Below are 21587 nucleotides of genomic sequence, written 5' to 3' on the forward strand. Positions count from 1 at the left end.
TCTGACACATCAATTTAATGAAGTAGTTTTCAGTTCAAGGACTTTGATTTTAATTACAAAGGTAAAAAACATAAATCCAGAAGAAGGTAAGGGCAGTAAGAATTCCTTCCCATTACCACTAAAGTGCAAGTGTTCAGTAGGAAAGCCACAGGCGCTATGGGAGAGGTCCCCTTTACCCTGCTCTAGGAATGCTCCACTGACTGGGCAGCAGTTAACTAAGTCTCCTAGCCCAGCACTCACCTCCTGAGCTGGGCACGCACCACCCAGAGCAGCCCCACAGCACTGCTTTCCATCCAGCTGCCAAAGGATGAGGGCTGCCCAACCACACTCCAGTCTCTTAAAGGGGTCTTCACATTAACGTGAGGATTTCATTGTTCGAATGTACAAACCAGGGCTCCTGTCTTGAAAACCTCAGCCCTGCGCTCACGCACGCTCACTCTCTCTTCTCTCTCTCTCTCTGTCTCTCCTCTCTCCTCTCTGTCTCTGTCTCTCCTTTCTCTGTCTGTCTCTGTCTCTCCTTTCTCTGTCTGTCTGTCTCTCTCTCTCTCGCTGTCCCTCCTTTCTCCTCTCTGTCTCTGTCTCTCCTTTCTCTGTCTGTCTGTCTCTGTCTCTCTCCCTCTCTCCCTCCCTCTCTGTTTCTGTCTCTGTCTCTCCTTTCTCTGTCTGTCTCTCTCTCTTTCTGTCTCTCCTCTCTCCTCTCTGTCTCTGTCCCTCCTTTCTCTGTCTGTCTCTCTCTCTCTCCCTCTCCCTCCCCCTCTCCCTCTCCCTCTTTCTCTCTCTGGGAGAACTCACCAGCATGTGAATGTGGTGCATGAGGTCCAGGGACAGGAGCATGAGCTCCATGACAAAATCGGTGTAATACACATAGGTTCCCTTTCCTTCCCAAGTCCCTTCATGGTTGAGGTCCCAGAGGTGAATTACATATCTACAATATAGACAGAAAAGGAGAAATCATGTTAATTAACTTACTATTTATTACAAGTAAATCTCACTTACATATGGTATAGTTTAGTCATGCTTATATACTTAACATTACTGCATCTCAAAGTCAACTGAGCAAGTGTAAATGTCAACCACCCCTCCAAAGTCTCTCTCTACTCACCTTAAAATCACATGAGCTGTCCTCACAGTCACAAGAAGAGACTGCAAAAAGAGAAATACGTCTTAACTTAATTAAAAATCTGTTTCTAAAAACAAACAAGATGAAAAGTAGATTGGCCAAGTTTATCACCCCCAGTTGGTGAGGAATATCTTCTAACCCAGGAGACCAACTTGGGCTGAGCCTTTTCCAGTTGACAGCCATAAAACAGCCAACCCTGCCCACCTCCTGGGAAAGCCTTGTGCAATGAGGTCCATCCCAAGTGTCAACCAACCACTTCTATCTGACAAGACTCCGAGTTACCATGATTGGTTACTACCTAAAAGGGTATCTGACTGGGATGACCCTGTATTGCCAACTGCACGTCACCTACAACTGTCCTACATGGGCACAGCCTCTCTGTCCTCAAGCTTCTGCCTCCTTCATTGACCAGAACAAGGAAGAACAAAGGAATCAAACCCCAAATAAGACTCTCATGCTACTTTTTTTTTTAACTAGAAACTGATCTTAAGAACTATTTCTTCAACCCCAGAACAGGAAGCTCAGGAGTTCAAAGCCAATGTATACTGCCTGAGTATTGACTAAAAAGGTGAGGTAAAGTTGTTTGTTTCTTGAAACAAGGCCTCACTATGTAGTCTTAGTTGGCCTGAAGCTATGTATGTATACCATGCCGACTTCAAGCTCAGAGCTCTCCCTGGATTCTAGGATTGTAAATATATGCATGCACCACACCCAGCCACTCACCCTACTTTAAATTTGTTTATTTTTAGGTATATCTTTTTCTAAGTTTGGCAGACTATGAACTGAAAGTTAATCAGGAAAAAGAGCAAGTAAGAATATCATCCAAATAATACTTTTTAATAAAATACTTAAGGAATCTAATTACTATATGTATGTTTTAAATAGGTCTTTTAAAGAGGAAACACATTTACTCCATACTTTCACACATTCATATTCAACTGGGATTGTATTTTCTCTAAGTACTTAAATGTTTTCCTAATTTAAAAAAATTATAATATTTATTTTATGTGCATGATGCATACCACATGCGTGCCTGGTGCCCTTGACCATCACCAGGGTGTAGGAATCCTGGAACTAGAGTTAAGGACAGCTGAAGGCTTCCATGTGGGTGGCTGGGAATGAAACCTGTGTCACTGAAAGAACAGTGAGGGCTCTTGGGGTTGGGGATTTAGCTCAGCAGTAGAGCGCTTGCCTAGGAAGCGCAAGGCCCTGGGTCCCCAGCTGGGGGGGGGGGGGACGACACAAAGAACAGTGAGGGCTCTTAACCACTGAGTCACCAGCTCTGGCCCCTTTGCTGATTATATTGGTACTACATATACTCTAAATTGAACACTACTGGGCAAAAATAAACTTTAACCTTGCTTCTAACAAATTCCTAAACATTCACCCCTAATGTGTTTTGACAATAAACAAGTAGCTTCAGTATGTCTACTACATACTCTCTCTTATCCAAAGGAGGTTATGTTGTTTCTTTCTTTCCTCTTTTTTCAGACAGGGTCTCACTATATAGCCCTGGGTATCCTGGAATTCACTAAATAGACCATGTTGGTATCTGCCTCCCAAGCACGGAGATTAAAAGCATATTTTATGTATATGTGTGTGGTATTTGTGTGTCTCTCTGTGTGTGTGTGTGTGTGTGTGTGTGTGTGTGTGTAACTTTTTTTTCCTTGCCTTTACCTCCAACAGTGACACCATTTGGTCACTGCTGCCATGGCAATGGCCATACATTCCCAGTAAAGCTTTTGGTTCAATTCCCAACTCCACCTGGGAGTAATTATGTCACATTCCAAATAAAAGGCAGATTTCTTCTGCCTTCTCTCTCTCTCTTCTCTTCTCTTTTTTCTCTTCTTTCTCTTGCCCCTTCCCCTTGTCTTGTTCTTCCATTAAATCTCTCCACATGGAACCATGTTGGTTTGATGTATTTTATCGGGTGGGCGCCAGCCAATATTTAAACAACAACAGATCAGACAGGCCTTGAACTCACAGAGATCAGCCTGTCTCTGCCTCCCAAGCACGGGGATTAAAAGCATATTTTATATATGTGTGTGGTATGTGTGTTTATGTGTATGTGTGTGTGTATCTTTTTTTCCTGTATGTCCTAATGCATTGCCATATTATAGGTAACCTGTCCTGGTTTACTCCTAGTGTTTCCTCTGCCTCACTGTTCTTGTACACTATGATCATTATTAAGCAGATAGAGATTATTCTGTCAGCTGGACAGAATCTGGAACCCCTAGGAGATGGGTCTCTAAGCATGCTTTTGGGGTTATATGAATTAGGTTAACTGAGGGAGAAAGACCCATCCATCGGATCTGTCCACCATCCCAGCCGGGATCCTGGACTGTATAGTTAGAGGACAACTGAGCAGCAGCATACAGTCATGGCTTTCTGCTTCTTCAGGGCAAATATAATGTGACGAGCCAGCTTCCCGCTCCTGCCGCCATGTTTTCCCTGCCAAGATGGACTACATCCATCAGGAACTATAAACCAAAATAAAGCCTTTCTCCTTTAAGTGGGTTTGTTGACGATTTTATCACAGCGACATTAAAGTAACCAGGACACTCAAACACAAGCACTAGGACACTGCTGTAGGTGATCAAATAAGTAAACCGGTCAGTAAATGATCAGCAGGCGAGCAGCATGTGCAAATGGACGCCCTAACCAATAAATGACTCATGCTCCAGGCAGCACAGCACCCCGCGTCACTCTGCTCCTCAAGGATAGTGCAGAACGTACAGCTTATATACTGTGGGGCTAAGTGGAGAAGCTGAGTAGGAGAGTGCACATACACGGAGATTAAATGCAGCACCAAAAAACCAAAACTTAAGAACTGTTATTTCCAGAATTTTCCATTTAATAATTTCAGCTAGCAGCTTACCGAAGATAACTCAAACTGTAGAGAGTAAAATTAAAAGTATCCAGTATATTTCATTTTTCCAACTAGCAATTACAGGTAAAAGTAATTACCAAGTTGGTATTTGGCTGAAGAAAAGCTGACATATTACTTATGGAACATAAAGGGCACAAACATATTGAAGAGATGGTTCGGAGGTCACGAGAACTCGCTGCCCTTGCAGAGGATCTAGGTTTGGATCTCAGAACCCACAAGGTGTTTCATAGTCCTCTGGGATTCCAGTTTAAGGAGGTCCAATGTCCTCTTCTGACCTCTGACAGCAAGAGGGATGTACATGCAACACATACATACATGCAGGCAAAACACTTGGACACAGAAAAAAGAAACTAAATAAATCTAGAAAAAGATTGAAGACAAAACCTCTGGGCTTGGGTGCTGGAGAGTACTGCTGCTCTTCCAGGGATCAGTGCTCAGTGCCCAGCACCCACGGCAGCTCCCAACTCCAACTCCAGTCCCAAAGGACCCAAAGCCTTCTTCCAGCCTCCACAGGCGCCGCACGCACAGCCTCCACAGGCGCCGCATGCACAGCCTCCACAGACACTACACGCACAGCCTCCACAGACACTACACGCACAGCCTCCACAGGCGCCGCACGCACAGCCTCCACAGGCACCGCACGCAAATGGCGCACATACGTAGGCAAAACACCAACATATGAAAAATAAACATCTTTAATTTTTAATTGGGTTTCTACCAGAGAAAAATGATTATCTTTAAGAAAAATGGTATCTTCTTTAAGTTTTTAGAAGTATTTTATTTTTAAATATTAGGGAGGATAGCCCACATCTGTGAGTGTGCAAGAAGCACTCACTGGACTCAGCCTCAGGATATTAAAGACAAAAGAGGAAACCCCAGATTTCTGTAAGTTTGAGCCCAGTCTGAACTACATAGAGTTCCAGGCCAGCCAGAGCTGCATAATGAGACCAATTCTCTAAATAAGTAAATAAATAATAATAAAATTCATAGAGGACTAGAGACAACTCTTGCCTATCATGACAGAAAGCCCTAAGATCAATCTCCAGCAACACACACACACACACACACACACACACACACACACACACCTTTAAAGTAATAAACATAGTTTAAATAATTATATAAATTTTTATTTGGCTCTAAAAATTATAATAAATATTCACCACAAACCATTTCTTTTATATCTTGAAAACACTGCTTTTCCTACTCTAGAGGAAGAACTTGAACTGCATTTGCCATTCTGAAACCTCAAACAGTTCACACGCTAGGCTTCAGGGTCTCCTCCTCCACCATGAGCAGAACTAATAAAGAATCAAATGTGTAAAGAATTTGAAATGATTCCTGCTGAGCTGTGGCCCAGTGGTAGAGGACTTGCCCAGGATGTCAAAATCCTACATTTAATGCCCAGCTCTGAAAAAAAAAAAAAGTTCCCACAACAATCCCTAGCACGTGGTAAGTTATATGTGTTCTACGTGCACATGGAGGCCGAAAAAGGATGCCAGGTATTCTGCTCTGTCTACCTTTGTCTTACTGTCCTGAAACAAGGTTCTCTGTGCACTCAGAGCCAGCCTAGCAAACCCAGCACGCCTGCCTCTGCCCCACACAGCACTAGGCTCATAGCATGTGCACACAGCCACACCTAGCTTTTCACGATGGTGCTGGGATTCAAACTCAGGGCCTCATGCTTGCACAGTGCTCTTACCTGCCAACCCAGCCCCTAGTCTTGAATTGTTGAGAAAAATGAATCTCCAAGGGTTATATGAAATAAGTTATATAAAAGCATTTAGTACCAGGGTTATATGAAATAAGTTGTACAAAAGCATTCAGTACCAGCACCCAACGAAAGTGGGAAAACAGTAAATGCCAGTTAAAGTCAAAGACCAAATATCTTTTAAAGCAATACCATCCACCCTCTGGTCTTGAACATGTTTAGTAATCTAATCAGAGACGGCCTGTGCCTGGCACCTTACCTCTGCAGCCATGAAAGCCAAGGTGTGCATGCCATGGGTGTAGCCTGTGACACAGCAGACAACTGCAAGTCCACAGCAGGAGAGCAGCATAGCAATCAGCAGGGACAGGACTCTCCCATGGCTGCTCATTGGTGTGGTGGGAGAAAAGGAAAGCTGAAAGGGACAGGATAGACAGACAGTGAGTTCATTCCTCCACCATGGCAACTGCCCTCAGAATTCAAGATCAAGCTTGGTGTCTTTGCTTGGAACACCCCACTAACAGAAAAGCCCAAATTCTACTGTGACCTAAATACACGAGCTGAGATTTATAGATCTTTATCATTTAATTTCCCAGACATGATATGCACTACACTTCCATTTCATATTCTCCAGTGTCCCCCCTACCATGAGATTACAATCTCTAGAAGGATACTCAATTAACTAACATTTTATAGGACTCAGAACAGTGTCCTTTTCTGCTGTGTTTCTGCTTGTCTTGCAGAATTCACTGTTAGGGTAGGACAAGGGAAAGGAATCAGGAGCCTGGTATGTTGGTACTAGACAAGGACAAGTAAACGCCTGGAAAGGAAACCTGGAGCTATAACTACCGCTGTACTGGATGCTGGCTACAATCGGCCCAGAAAGGAAGGCTAGCAGCTCCTATCTGTAAGAATGGGAACTGGAAAAGAAAGAAAGCCTTCAAGAGAAAGATCAACTCACAAAGAAGTGCAAGGCCATCTCCATGAACACTGACTGAAGAGAGGGACACAAGGTCCTAGAGTGGGCTCAACTGGGAGGCTGCTTCAGACATGATTACCTCAGCCTGTGTGAGGTGCTCACAGGCACAGTCTGACAGGAAGTCTCAGGCAGATCTTACAGCCAGATGGGAAGCAGAGGCAGCTCACTCAGTCTGGACCCAAGAACAGTATAAACCAGTGAGAAGGAAGCTCCACCAGCCAGGGCAAGAGAAGAAAGACGGGAGAAGACTAAGCCGGAAGCCTCCAGAAGAGCTCAGGTTGTATACAGGGTACTCATTAAGGCTCCTTCACACTCTGACCTAAGACAAGGCTAGGAGTGGCTGTAGGGCTTGGGGGATGGAGGTGAGGGAGCTCCCTGAAAACAGGCATCCTACCGCTGCAGGCAGAAGTTCCTCAGGAAACAGGCCATAACTGAACTAGCAGTCCTTAGAGCTGCCCGTGACGTGCAATCCTGTGACTTTCTCACACCGCAATTCACGTCAAACCTAGCACACATATGTGACTGAGCAAAGAAAGAGGCTGGCCAAAAACTCACGTATTCAAAGCGGTCTTTGCAGAGCTGGACCATCAGATGCAGGAAAACAAGTCCAGCAAACCAGAGACACCACATCACCACCTCCTCCACAGTCTGGACATTCAGCACTCCAAAAATGAAAATGAACTTGTAGAAAATAAAATTCCAAAACTTGTCTTTGAGATGCTAAAAAGGAAAAAGTTTATAACGGTGAGGTCCAGCATACCAAGTCAACTTAGTACATGTTAACAACACAAAAGCAGCCTACAGCACACTCTGTGCAGAAGGCAAGGAAAACAGTTATTTCATAATAGGAAGAGGTAAGACAAAGTCATCTGTGAACTGAAACTTGTAATCTGAAACAGTTATGACATTTCAGCCATTAAAAAACCTTATTTTATATTTTATATGTTCAGCAAGGTTATCGGTATTATTTTAAAGACTTCAGTAAAAAATAGAAAAGATTAAACTTTCTAAGCAATCAAAAAATATAGAAGTGGGCTGCAGAGACGGCTCAGCAGGTGCTTATCAAGCAGCAGGAGGACCTGAGCTGGGAGCCCTCCCACCCAAGTAAACCCAGCGGAGAAGCACAGTGTAACCCCAGTTCTGAAGGGCGGAGACAGCAGACCCTCGCAGCTCATTGGCCAAGCAGTCTAGTCAAACTGAGGAGCTCCAGCTCCAGTGAGGCCTGTCTCAGAAAGTAAAATGGAAAGGGCCAGAGAGATGTTTCCTGGTTAGGAGCTCTTACTGCTTCTGCAGAGGATCTGGCTAGGTTCCACTCCCAGCACCCACAAAGCTTATGGTGCAGTAAACTCATGCAAGCATAGAAACAAAAATACATTGTTTTAAATCTTGTAAAAAGAAGTGCAAAGCAATGGAGAAAGTCCTTCAAAGTCAACCTCTGGCCTCCACACATGCAAATACATGTATACATACTCACATACACAACGTGCACACATATAAATTCGCTCCACAAACAAAAAACTAATAAAAATCAAAAGGCAGAAGAGGAAGGAGAGGCTGTAATCAGGGTGTAAAGTGAATAAATAAATGAAAAAATTAAAAGGCTACTTGCCAGTATACAATCAATAAAATATTTAAACTGTATCTATGCCTCTAGGTTGTATCTGCCTACAATCCTAGCACTTGGGAAGCCAAGCTGGGCTGCACAGGACCCTGCACTAATAAAACAAAACAAAAACCAAAACAAACACTATTAAAATAAAATAATGTCCTTAATATTTATTATTTTTCCCTTTGATATGCAAATATTTTCATTTTTACAGTTTTCTCTCATCTCTCATTTTTGTGAGAATCTTACCAATGCCAGTAAACATTCTCTAGGTATATTAGCATAGTGTCTTAATGGTGACAGACACAAATTGTTAATTTTCCCCATCCACAGAATATTTAATCAAAATACATACATTTGAATGAGTTTCTACCTCAGCACTGTTGAAAAAAAGGTCACAAATGTTTTATGGTTTCTAACAATTGTCGCCTGATTTCTAGACAAGCTGCGTAAGAAGTCCCATAAGCAGTAGACTTGGACTCCTTTGCTATGTTTTTTAATTGTTCTGTGTGCGTGTGTTGTCTGTGTGTTGTATCTGCACCACATGAGTGCCTGGTGCTCCCGGAGGTCAGGAATATTGGAATAGCCAAGACTGGAGTCAGATGGCTGTGAGCCACCACGTGGGTTCTGGGAACCTAACCCAGGTCCACTGCAAGAACAAGTACTCCTAACTGCTGAGCCCTTACACTCCTTTACACAATAAAAACTTTCAGTCTTAAAAATCATCACTTTCTTGGGGCAGAGGAAAAGATGGGGACACAATAGATGAGTTCTAGTAGTTACAGATACTAAAATATCTGATTACCTAGCTATTGATGAATAAAGGTAAGAATGAACTTAAAACTTTTTGTTTGGTTGGTTTTTTTTTTTTTTTTTTTTGAGACAGTATCTCTCTACATAGCTCTGGCTATCCTGGAACTCACTCTGTAGACCAGGCTGGCCTCAAACTCAGAGATCTGCCTCTCTGCCTGCCTCTGCCTCCTGAGCATGTGTCACACTGCTCAGCAAAAGCATGAGACTTAGATATGATTTTAAGGACTGCACACATTTTACGAATTTAAGCTCAAGTTGAAGCTGGGCGTGTCGCTGGGTGATACCTATGGTCCGCACTTGGAGCTGGAAGGCAGAGGCAGGAGGATCTTGAGTTTGAGGTCAGCAAGACCTCACACAGAGAATTCCTCTGAGAGTTCAAACACTGCCCTGACTACATATGCTGTGTTCAGAGAACAAAGTGAACTCAGGAGACTGGCTGAGTCTTGTAGCTCTACCCACCGGAGGCAGATGCCCAGGAGCAGCACTGCACTCTCACACAGTGTATATAGTTTGACCCTGGTTCTGAACACCAGGTCCCAAGAAAGTAAACCTGGAATCCTGGGTACACATCTGTTTCTAGGGCAGGAAAGGTGGGACACCTTGAAATATCACTGTTGTGGCTTCTGGCTCTGCCAGTGGTGTCCTTGACATGACGCATCTCCACTTCCCAAGTCATAAAGTGGGTCTTGGTACAATAGCCTATGTCTCACACAATAGTTGGTAAGTTAAGAGAATATACATATAATATATAGTGTGTTTGTGTGTGTAAGTATATGTAAAGTGCTTTTTAAACTGCCATAACAGGCAGTAAATGTTTTAAATATTTGTAAAAACTCTCTGGCTGGAGAGATGCTGAGTGTGTCTGAGCACTAACTGCTCTTATGAGGACACAACTTCACATCCCTGCACCCACATGGTAACTAAGAACCATCCATGAACTCTAACTCCAGTTCTAGGGATCCACTCCTTCTCGCCTCCACAGGCACCAGGCAGTTATATACATGTAGGTAAAACACTCACACACATAACCAAATCTTCAAAAACAAACTCAAGGAAAAGAAAGAAGACAACTCTCACCGACCTAAGCCGCTATTTAACACTGCAGCATTTATCCCACTCTAGGTCCTCGGTGTCCTTGCCTCTAATATCACTCTTATTTCTTAAACTTTACGCACTCATGGAACAAACCTATGTTAATTCTTTAGTCTTAGTGCAAAACAGTTCTGTTTTGGGGGGAGGGAGTGTTCAGACATGGTTTCTCTGTGTAGCCTTGGCTGTCCTGGGGCTTGGTCTGTAGATCAGGTTGACTCAAAGGTCCATCTGCCTCTGCCTCCTGAGTGCTGGGATTAAAGGTGTGCACCACCAACACCACCCAGCTTCAAAATAGTTCTTAATAAACACTACTGGATGTCATTCATCATAAAGTAAGCTGACAGACATAAGCATAACAGATGTGATCTAGACTGAAAAGGCTGAGTTGGCCAACAGCAAAAGCTTCAAATACTTGAAGGTAATGTCTTCCGTGAATTTTGACCTGACACCAAGCACAGAGCAAACAAAGCATCGAAGGCCTACTGCTGCACTCAGACAGACAGCCTGCCACTGCTGCTGCACTCAGACAGACAGCCACTGGCCTGCTCCATTTCCTGCTCAGAAAAAACCAAAGCTTTGAAGGAGGAATTTTTTGAGGAAAATCTGAAGAATGAAGTATGAAGAAAGGAGCTTCTGAGGCAGAAGTGGCAGTCATCCCGGTACTGGGTAGCTGAGACATGAGGACTGCTGAGTTCAAGGGCAACCTGCTCTACAAAGCAAGCTCCAGGCCTGCAGAACTACATAGCAAGGTCCTGTTTCAACAAAACAAAACCATGAAGAAAACGTTATAATGGAATAGCTTAGCTATACCAAGTACAATTAAACAAAATATTTTATCAAAGCTAGCTTCTCTAGTCTTATTCTTGGGCTGTGATTACCAAGATCTCATTGGGAAACTCTTCCCAAGTAGGAAACTCTACTCTTGGGAAACACATCCTGAAGTATCTACCTGGGGTAAAATTATACAATGTCCCCTACTTAATTCAAATAGATTAGAAAATCTATGTAAGTGGCTCTAAGGACTGGGGAGATGGCTCAGAGCTACAAGCACTTGTGACAGTGTCCAGTTCATTAAGAGTCCAGCTGAAAAAGTAAAATGGAGAACAAGAGGAAGACTTAAAATTCTCCTCCACACGTGCCAAAAATAGGTGTGCACTCAGGCCCACCCGTATGCATATGCAACACACAGACACGTGAATGCGCAGACACACACACACTCAAACACACACACACACATGCACGCACACACACATGAATCTAGTACAACAGTTCTTTGCATATACATGAAACTTTTCTATATGCCTGAAATAAGACAGCATTTTAAAAATTTCTTTGCAAGTATCTGTTCACTTACCTGTCTTTCACTCACTCGAAGAGGGCCAAACACAATACACTGGATAAGCTTAGCCACCAACATCAAAACACAGCAAGCAGTATTCACCAGAACCTGCACATAAACCAAAGAAAGGAAGCTTAGTTCCGGTGAGACACAAATACAGTGTACAAGTTCTGATGAGCCTTTTTGGTTTTCTAACAGAGCAAGCTAAGTGTTACTGATGCTAAAGGGGAAAGGCATGGGGAGGAGAAGCACAGGCTTCACAGCTCATTGAGTCAGACCCCTGCCCCAATGGGGTACCTCTAGCAGGCGGCCTTCCTCAGATTTGACAGAACCCTATGGAAACTCTATTGTCTCTGTGAAACTGTATATAACAAACTTGGCATGATGGCATACATCTGTAGTCCACACACTAGGAAGGCTGGGGCAAGCTGACTGAAAGCCCAGTCCAGACACTGTCTCGATAAATAAGTAACCACAAAAAGTATGCACCTTCATTCCCACATGGACTTTTAGACCAGAGAGATAGCTATTGGATACCTGGTCTAAAAGTCACATGATCGGTAAAATCCACAACTCAAGGATGCTGCCCTGACAAGTGGAGGAGGGTAGGATTATGGTCTCAAAAAAATCAGGTAATGAAGAGGGACTACAAACTGGAAAGATACAAACTACAAACTGGATACCAGTGCCAAAAAAAGGTTACCTTCCACATTTGTTGGCAAAACTTTCTTCTTTAAAATAATTTAAAAATGGGTATTTTCAGACCTAAACAGCAGTCATCTTTTCCTGACTTGGCTGTTGCTGTTGTTTTGAGATGGATTCCCATGTACCCAAGACTGGCCTTGAACTTTTCCTCCTGTCTCCAGGTCCTACGCACTAGGACTATAAGCATGTGCCACCATGCCCACCTGGTCTATCCCCTCTATTTTTAAAAGCAAATTATAACGGAGGAGGGAGAGGGAGAAAAGGAGAGGGAGGAGGAGAAGAGAGAATATGATGAAAAGGTCCTTTAAGAAAGCAAACTCCCTCCCATCTCTCCAGGTTCCCTTTGTTTCCCCACCACACACGCCTGCGGAGGAACACATAATGGAAGCCCTACCCGGTACAAAAAATAAATAAAGTGTGCTTAGTTCTGGGGCCAGGACGTAAGATATTTTTAAAGGATTAAAACAAAAATAGTTCCCCTAGTATGTTGGGGTTTACTGTTTGGTACTTAACTGGTCTAAAGTCACATGATTGGAAAACCATTCAATTAATCAGATAGAAAAAAACAGTTGATCAAAAATCCTACAGCTTTTTGACTGGTTATGTAAGAACCTAGTTCAAAACACTTCAGCTCACACCTTTAATTCTAAGATGTCAGAGATTTTTGGAAGTGGGAGTATAAGTTTAACTTTAAAAAAAAAGATTTAAGAAAAATCATTTGTGTGCCTAAGTGAGAGAGAGAGCGAGAGCGCAAAGGCAAGATAGAGAGACAGCGAGAGAGCGAGAGAGCGAGAGAGCGAGAGAGCGAGAGAGCGAGAGAGCGAGAGAGCGAGAGAGAGAGAGAGAGAGCGGTGTATGCTGGTGCCTGTGGAGACAGAAGAGTGTTGGACTCCCTGAAGCTACAGTTAGGTGTGACTGTGAACCACCATGAGGTGAGGCTGATGGGACTGAACCAGAGCCCTGTGGAAGAGCAGGAAGTGCTCTTCACTCTGAAGCATTTTCCCAGCCCCTCAAAGAAACTTTTTAATACATAATTTTTCAAGTCAAAAACTTAAAAAAGCTTAACTGAAAGTAGTAAAACTAAGTTTTCCTCATGACTCGGTCAGTGGTTTTGGTTAGAGAAGTGACGACAAACTAAGTCTGAGTTCAAAGTCGGCTCTTCCTGTCCCCAGCTCCCCCATTCCCTGAGCAATTCCTAAATGCACTGCATTTGTGTTAAACTCAAATGATGACATGTAAACCAGGAAAAACCTGCTTTTAAAAAGTATGCTCCAACCAAGCTGGAAGAGCTGATTGCTCTAAGATCCCACCCTGCCTGGTAAGGGAGGTGGCGTGAGGCTTGTGGTTTCGATGACACCTCTCCTAACTTATATGACTGAAGTTTCTACTGAGTGGCAAAAGACAAGGGAAGCCACCTGTTACAGGTCTACTTCAACACCTTAACATTTTACTGTCAGGTTTCTGAAAAGAATTTTTATTTAAAATGTTATTTTTGGGGTTGGGGATTTAGCTCAGTGGTAGAGCGCTTGCCTAGGAAGCGCAAGGCCCTGGGTTCAGTCCCCAGCTCCGAAAAAAAGAACCAAAAAAAAAAAAATGTTATTTTTGAGATTTTATTTAAGTGTTTGGGTGTTTTACCTGCATGAATGCCTGTGCAGCACGTGTGTGTGTGTGTGTGTGTGTGTGTGTGTGTGTGTGTGTGTGTGTGTGTGTGTGCGCGCGCGCGCGCGCGCGCGCAGGGGGAGGAGTTGGTTATCAGACTGGCAGTTGTGAGATCCCACATGAATGCTGGGAATTGAACCCAGGTCCTCTAGAAGAGCAGCCAGTGTTCTGAATTACTGAGCCATCCTCCCAGCCCAATCTCTTTTATAAAGATTTTCTTTGATATTAATTACACATGTGTGCCTGTGTACTCGCAAAGCCCATGGAAGTCAGGGATGGCAGATCCTCCTAGGCCTAGAGTTACAGGCAGTTGTGAGCAGCCCAACAATGGGTGCTGGGACCACACTGAAAGTTCCTCATAACTCTGGGGTTCCATCACCAATATCTAAACATTTCTATTTTAATCTAAATGGAAGACTTGAAAATCAGCATGTCACCTGGCAGTGGAAACACAGGCCTTTAGTCCCAGCACTTGGGAGGCAGGAGTCTGAGTTTTAGACTGGCCTGGTCTACAGGGTTAGTTCTAGGACAGCAGCAGCTACACAGAGAAACTCGGTTTGGGGGCAGGGAGAATGAAATGCAGCATGTCTATAGAGAAAACCAGGGCTTGAAAAGATATGAGGAGCCTCACCTGGGGACAGACCTGTAATCCCAGCCATGTGAGAGGCTGAAGCAAGAGGTCAAGAGTGCGAAGCTGGCCTGGGCCATTTACCCAGACCCAGAAAGGAATGGGGGGAAGGGAAGAAGGAGAGGGAAAAGAAAGCACAAAGCCAGTGGCAGAAGATGTATTTAAAAAGAAATAACCTTTATAAGAACACAAAGCAATACAGATTAGAAGAACTAAAATATTTTTAAGGTTCTAAATTGTGCTCTATTGGAATATTTTAATGATTTTCAACAATGAACTACTCTACATCTAATTATGAAAAAAAAAGTGTTGGGGCTGGGATGGTTCAGTGGTTCAAAGTGTTGGGGCTGGGATGGTTCAGTGGTTCAAAGCACTTGTTGCTCCTACAGAGAACCCACTTGGTTCCCAGCACACACATCATGGCTCACAGCCATCTGGCACTCCTGTTCTAGAGGATCCAATGCCTTCTTCTGACCTCCAAAGGCACCAGGGGGTGTGCAGTATACATTTATATACGTAAGCAAAGCACTCATACCCATAAAATACATGTTTAAAAAAATAAAGAAAAAAGCTTTAACTTCACAGGTATTACGTCATCCCAATAAACACAGTAACCGACCTCTCGATCTCAATTGAAAATATACTGAGCCACATATGGTGGCTCAGGCCTACTCTATCACTGGGGAGGCGGAGGCAGACACTGTGGGGCTAACAGCGGGCAGCACACGACCTATAACTCCATCACTGGGGAGGCGGAGGCAGACACTGTGGGGCTAACAGCGGGCAGCACACGACCTATAACTCTATCACTGGGGAGGCGGAGGCAGACACTGTGGGGCTAACAGCGGGCAGCACACGACCTATAACTCTATCACTGGGGAGGCGGAGGCAGACACTGTGGGGCTAACAGCGGGCAGCACTCCATCACTGGGGAGGCGGAGGCAGACACTGTGGGGCTAACAGCGGGCAGCACACGCTCGGTACTAAGCAGCCAGACTTAGTCTCCAAAACCAGAAAAGAAAAAGAAACTCAACAAAACAAGATTCAGCTGCTCAAAGGAACCTAAGGGGAGCATCTGTCCTTTAAGCCCCTAATCAGGTGCTTCCAGGTAATCCTGACACTCCTGCAGAGTTGACAAGTCCGCCCAGACTTCAAGCTCCAGAGTATGGAACAAACTGAGTCTCCAAGACCCATACCAAAGCGAGCCTGATCTGAACAGCCACTCCACTTAGACAATAGTGAGGAGTTATTTTAAAATGTTATCTGCACAATACACACTAATTTCTCTCACAGGCAGAATCCAATTAAGCTAAAAAAAAAAAAAAAAAAAAAGTTCCCAGACCACTGTACAAGAACAGAAAAATGGAGCGCTCATGTTCATCACTGAAGGCTTCATAAACGGGCATCCAGTGGATCCACAGGAGGGTCCGAGAGCATCAGCCCAGGGTACATACCGATATGTCAAGGTAACTTCAGATAAAAGTTCAAAGAAGCATCCAGCTCAGGGAGAGAAGAAAAAGCAGGTGTAGGTGTGAAACAGAGTATGCTCACATGCATACACGCGTAAGCCACAGAAATGAACTGGGTAAAGGACTTGAGACACTGGCTGTGTTAAGGCCAGCATCAATTACAAGACGGAAAGGGAAGCAGGTGGCAAGGAGCAGAGATTCCCTTTCCCTGTCTGTCACCTTTGTTTACTTTGACCTTTGAAACATGAACTTGTAGGATCTGTCTAAAAAGTTTTAAGTTTAGAACTAACCGAACCAGTTCTGAAATTTCAACTACTTTTCTCACTCCATGTGACAGAGGAGTGGCAAACCAAAGATGGCTGTCATAAGCAACAAGTCAGCCTGAGCGCCACACCTGGAGAGAGGGAGCCGCAAAGGCTTCTCACCACCTGTCTCTCAGCAGGGTCAACTACTCTTACCTCTGGTCTCCTTCTAAGCCAGAAAAGCTGTAGTCGGTCCTTCCCCACACAGCACTCCTACCTAGAAACCCCACCGGATCTATGTGTTCTGTCGTCACCTATCATAAGCTGCCTTATTTGCATATGAGTCATTTAAGGGTAGGGGAAGTGCCGTTGGCAGCTGTGAGTGCTGCAAATGGCACCTCTGAAGGGTCTGGATCTGCCTGTGCTAATCCCAACCCTCCCGAGATACTACTGCAATGTGTTCTACAAAGACAAGCTCTAGAGAGTCTAACAAGATTTACCACTGGCAACTCACAAAGGATAGGTTCTTGTCTATCTTGCTTGGTGTTGGCAGACAATGGTTTGTTTATGGGGGTCATGAGGGGGGTGGTTAATGTCTAAGGCTTATGGGTGGGGCTCAAGAAGCATCCATTTTGACAAAGGCCCACCACACTGTCACTCAATGTTCCTGCCAGGCCCAGGGAAAGTCTTTTGAGTGCTGAAGCTGTTAGAGCACAAAGCAAGCACTAAAGGATAAACAACCGTCACAGCACATCCAAGACAGATCTGGGCAGACACTGTGCAACCAACATAAGCATGCCGAAACTCCACAGAGATGGAAGGAAACCGAATGGAGCTCAACTGGGGAACAAGGATTCAAAGGAGGGAATTAACCTGCACGAGGGAAGAATGTACAAAGAAAGAGAACGTTTCTTAAAAACGACAATTCTCAGAAAAAAACCAAAAGGCCTTAGATTAATGTTTTACGGAGAGGTATTAACCTTGGAATTTGAACATGGGTTTTGCAAGAAGAAACTTACGGGGAAAAAATCATTAAACAATACTACTGGCTGTTTCATTGATACAATAATGGTTATCTCAGGCTTAAAACAAGGTATCAAAGACTACCTACAGTATAGTCTTCACCCTTGTGAAAGGCACTCCCAACACAATTCTAAGTTGCTTATCCTAAAGATGAACAGTCTTTTCACAGGAGTAGAGAAAGGGGAACTTCACCCTTCACTGCCTTCTATAAACTATGTACCAAAGGACCAGGAGGCCTAATCTACAGCCCACGAATTTCACAAATCCCACTGCTTCCTGATGAAGCACAGTGGGAATAATTACAACAAATGAGATGCGTTTAGTTCTACAAACTTGGAACATTAACCCCTCAGTCATTTGCAGCCTACTCTAGAAGCCGAACGAGGGGACGAGAACCCACCAAGCCGTAGGAAATCCAAGTGATAATTTTTAAATTCTGGAGCAACTTTTCATATTTCTGAGGGTTTCGTAGAAGAGGCACTCAAGTGCAAGGTGAGAGGAAAATTTTTTCAGATCTGCCCAGCCTAAAATGATGTAATAAACGAAGCCAGTACTTGTGCCATGTGAACGTTGCTTATCTCGCACCGGCAGACAAACCAGAACCCTTGTTTTAAAATGGATCGCAAAGGAAGAGCTGCCACACCAATCCGAATGTTTTGCTGCCTTCTGTCAAAAGGGAACGGACACGAACCGTCGTGAAAAAGAAAAAAAGGATGTTGCTGGTCTGTTTGCTTGGTTCAATAGCGTCCACCGGGGCTAATCCATTGCCAAATAGCAACATTTCGAAGTTGTTTTGTGAAGAGTAAAATGTCCCCCCTAACTCTGGGCCCTCTCTTCATCCGCAATCCTCCCCCAACGACGCCGAGCTGGACCCGACTTGTCCGGGCTCCTCACTGCCTCGGGTCGCCGCGCCCCGCCGCCCTGGAGTCCGCGGGCCCCACCGCCCTTGCCTCGGCTGTTCTCAGCAGCCCGACACCTTCATTACGCGGCCCGCCACGCTCGCAGCGCCGCTCGGCCTCCAGCCCCACGCGAGGGCCAGTCTAGCCGCCTCAGTCGGGGTCAGGGCCCGGCCACGCCCCCCTGCGGATAATGGGTGACATGGCGGCTCCCGCCCGCCCCCGCGCCCGGCCCGCAGCCTCGCTCACCCACACGAACAGGCTGTCCGACAGCAGGTACTGGGCCACGTCGCGGACCCGGGGTCCGCCGGGGGTCAGGCGCGCCGGCGCGAGCGCCTCGGGCTGCAGTGGGGCCGTTAGCGGCTCCGGCTCGCCTGACCCGTCCTCCGGCTGGCTGAGGGCGCGGTAGGCGCTGACGATGGTGCCCAGCAAGGCCAGGCCGCTGAGGCCCGTGTAAGTGCGGAGGCTGGGCCACGGGAAGCGCTCGAGGAAGAGCAGCGGCATGGCGGCGGCGGCGGGCCCGGCGCCCGAGGCTCCCCCGCGCTGCGCCAGGCGCCTGCGGCGGCCTCGAGAACGGCGCCCACGGGCTCTGGCGTCGCTGCCGCCGCTGCCGCTGCCACTGCCGCCGCCGCCGCGCCGGGGCCGGGCCGGGCCGCTCCTGGCTGCTCGCGCCGCTCCGCCCCGCGCCGCTCCCTGCTGCCCCCTGCCGGCGCGGAAGAGCCCTCGGCGGACTCGGGCGGGCCACCGCCCCTAGCGGGTCGCGGGCGGGACGGGCGCGGGGGCGCGGCCTTCGTCCCCCGCCCACAGCGGGCGCGCAGCAGCCCCAAATGCACAAGACCCGACCTAGGGCCCCGCGTCCGGGTCCCCTGCAGCATCCCTGGCGACCCTGGGCCCACTGACGCCACGGGCGCGCCCGAGCCCGGCTCTAGGGTGAGCCGGGCCTGTGGGCAATGACGGCAGGCCTGTGAGCGTGGTCAGGCGGCAGGACACGGGTCCGTTGCTCTTCCCCGGCAAAGCAGGTAAACCCTCCATCCCACCACCCTGTGGACTAGAGGCTTCCTTGTGTCCTAAAGAGGAGACATGATGCTTAGGAAGTAACAGAAGCCTTGCGATAGAATGTTTTTAAAATAGAAGCCCGGAGATAGAATATTTTTTAAACGGAAGAACCAATTTAACAGGAAATGAAAATCTGTTCCCTCTTCCACCACAGGTGAGAATGTCAAATGTTGCTGAGCTTCTTGGAAAATACCTGTTCCTAAAAGATAAACCAAGGGGTGACCGTTTGTCCTGGCAGTTTCACTGCTTGTTAAATAAACATACAAGAGAAACGAAAACATATACCCACACAGTCTCTACATAGAGGTTGACAGTAGCATGTTTCCTAATAACCCAGAGGGAGGAAACTCCAGCGGAATATAGTGTTTGAAAATAAAGTACAGACACATGCCACAATATCAGTGAACGTTGAAGATGTCTGAGTCAAGCCACACAGAGCTAAATTCTATCCCGCCGATAAAGGCAAATGCATGGAGTGTGGAGTAGAAGGGGAGCTTGAGAGAACTGGAGGTGAGGTTGGGGTACTAGTTTCCTGACGTGAGAATGTTCTAAAACTGTTGTTATACAACTATGAATACACTCGAAGTCACAGAATTGTACACTATAACCAGCAAGTTACATCTCTATATGTGAATTACATAAAATAACATAGGGTACACTTTTTAATCATATTCCCAAGCCGTGTGTTAGTGCCTACCTCAGAATGTATGCTCTATAAACAGTTGTTGAATTTTCTAAAGGGGATAAACTAATTTTTCAAGCCAAATACTTCTGTAGTTTTTTTTAAATCTAAAAATTAATCACTTTGTTATAATTCTTAAAAACACCCCATCATGGGTCTTTATACGATACAGTTCCCTTTGGTTTGCTCCCCAGTCATTTGCAAGATGGCTCAGGGGATGACCTGAGTTTGATTCTCCTAACCCCCCCAAGTCCTCGGACTTCTTTATTTGTGTCTCCCTCATGCATAACTAAATGCAAAAATAAAACACCAAGCCTTAACACTATTGCCCAAATACTGGACATCTTTATTCTGAAGGAATGAGGGTGGTAATTTTCCAGAGACGGGCTCTACTTTACAAGGTCAGATCTGAGTCACGGTGTTCTTTAAAGCATTTGCGATTCACATTCAATGTGAGCCACGAAACAGTAATATTAGATACCAAACTTGTCCTCTCACATTGCTGATAACAAGGCTGCCTTCTCTAATCTCAGGAGCTTGGGCCCTCTGACAACCCAACACGTGTTAACAGATGAAACTAACCCAGTCCAGTTACATTTTAAAATAATACAAAAGATTTTGGATTTTTTGTTTTTTTGTTTGTTTTGAACGAGAACAGTCATTGTTCTATCTGTTTACCTCTCCAGAAAGCACTTTGCACTTCAAACTTGCCTCAAGGATCTGTTTGAGATACTTGTTCTCAGTCTAACCCAGCCTGGCCTCCAGTTTGAGGCAATTCCCTTGTCTGAACCTCCTGTTAGGTTAGAGGACTGAAGGATGTGAACCACCACAACCAAACACCTCTGTCTGTGTGTCTCCCTTTTCCCTCCTCCTTTCCTCCCTCCCTCTCCTCCTTGAAGACAGGGTCTTAGTAGTCTTGAACTCCTTAAATGATGAGCTTGACTAAAGTCCAAGAAGATAGACTTTAGAGCATGTTCACAGGCCCAGTGCAAGAAGGACTAAACTCTAAAGTCCTCTTTAAAGACTGTGTATTTGTGTGTGCCTGCACAAGTCTATGTGTATCACATGAATGCAAGCAGCCACCAGGCTTCAGATCCTCTGGAACTGCAATCTCAGGCAGTTGTGAGCTGCCATGTGGGTGCTGAGAATTACACCTGGTGTTTCTGACGAGTAGCCAGAGGTCCTAACTGTTGAGCCATTCCTCTAAAGTCTTACAAAGTAGCAGCTCCCACTTGTGACCCTGCAGATGAAGAGACAGTCCTTAATGATACAAACAACAGGTAGTTAATACAACTGCACTGCAACTTTAAGGACCCAGTCTTCAGGCTCTGAATCGGTCAACTGAGAGATAGCCAGGCAATGGTGGCTTACGAGTTTAACTGAAGCATTTGGGAGACAGGCAGGCTGACCTCTGAATTCAAGGCCAGCCTTGTCTACAGAGTGAGTTCTAAGGCAGTCAGGGCTACATAGAGAGAGCCTATCTCAAAAATAAGGGGGACACACACACACACAACATCGATGGATAACCTAAGACCAACAGGTCCTTGCCACTGTGCCAAAGTGGTTCCTTACCCAGTGGATCTCACCACAGACAAGGAAATAGAACTGTGCAGGATCACTACTGGTATTCTAAATTTAGCAAGCCCTCCAGCACTCAGAACTATCCCAAATAATTAGTCA

The 21587-nt window shown here is 45.4% G+C and overlaps 1 protein-coding gene across 1 annotated transcript in view; it reads right to left on the bottom strand.

Moving 5' to 3' along the window:
• Positions 1–18839, bottom strand: part of Amfr (autocrine motility factor receptor) — a 34890-nt gene extending 16051 nt beyond the window's left edge. The window contains exons 1-6 of the mRNA XM_032888087.1: positions 18419–18839; positions 11563–11655; positions 7253–7417; positions 5981–6133; positions 1103–1143; positions 793–925 (exon numbers count right to left, since the gene is read on the bottom strand). Coding sequence (XP_032743978.1) covers positions 793–925; positions 1103–1143; positions 5981–6133; positions 7253–7417; positions 11563–11655; positions 18419–18673 — 840 coding nt within the window. The 5' untranslated portion in view covers positions 18674–18839. The remainder of the gene's footprint in view (positions 1–792; positions 926–1102; positions 1144–5980; positions 6134–7252; positions 7418–11562; positions 11656–18418) is intronic.
• Positions 18840–21587: the final 2748 nt, after the last annotated feature.

The sequence above is a fragment of the Rattus rattus genome, chromosome 17 (genome assembly GCF_011064425.1).
Source record: "Rattus rattus isolate New Zealand chromosome 17, Rrattus_CSIRO_v1, whole genome shotgun sequence".
NCBI lineage: Eukaryota > Metazoa > Chordata > Mammalia > Rodentia > Muridae > Rattus > Rattus rattus.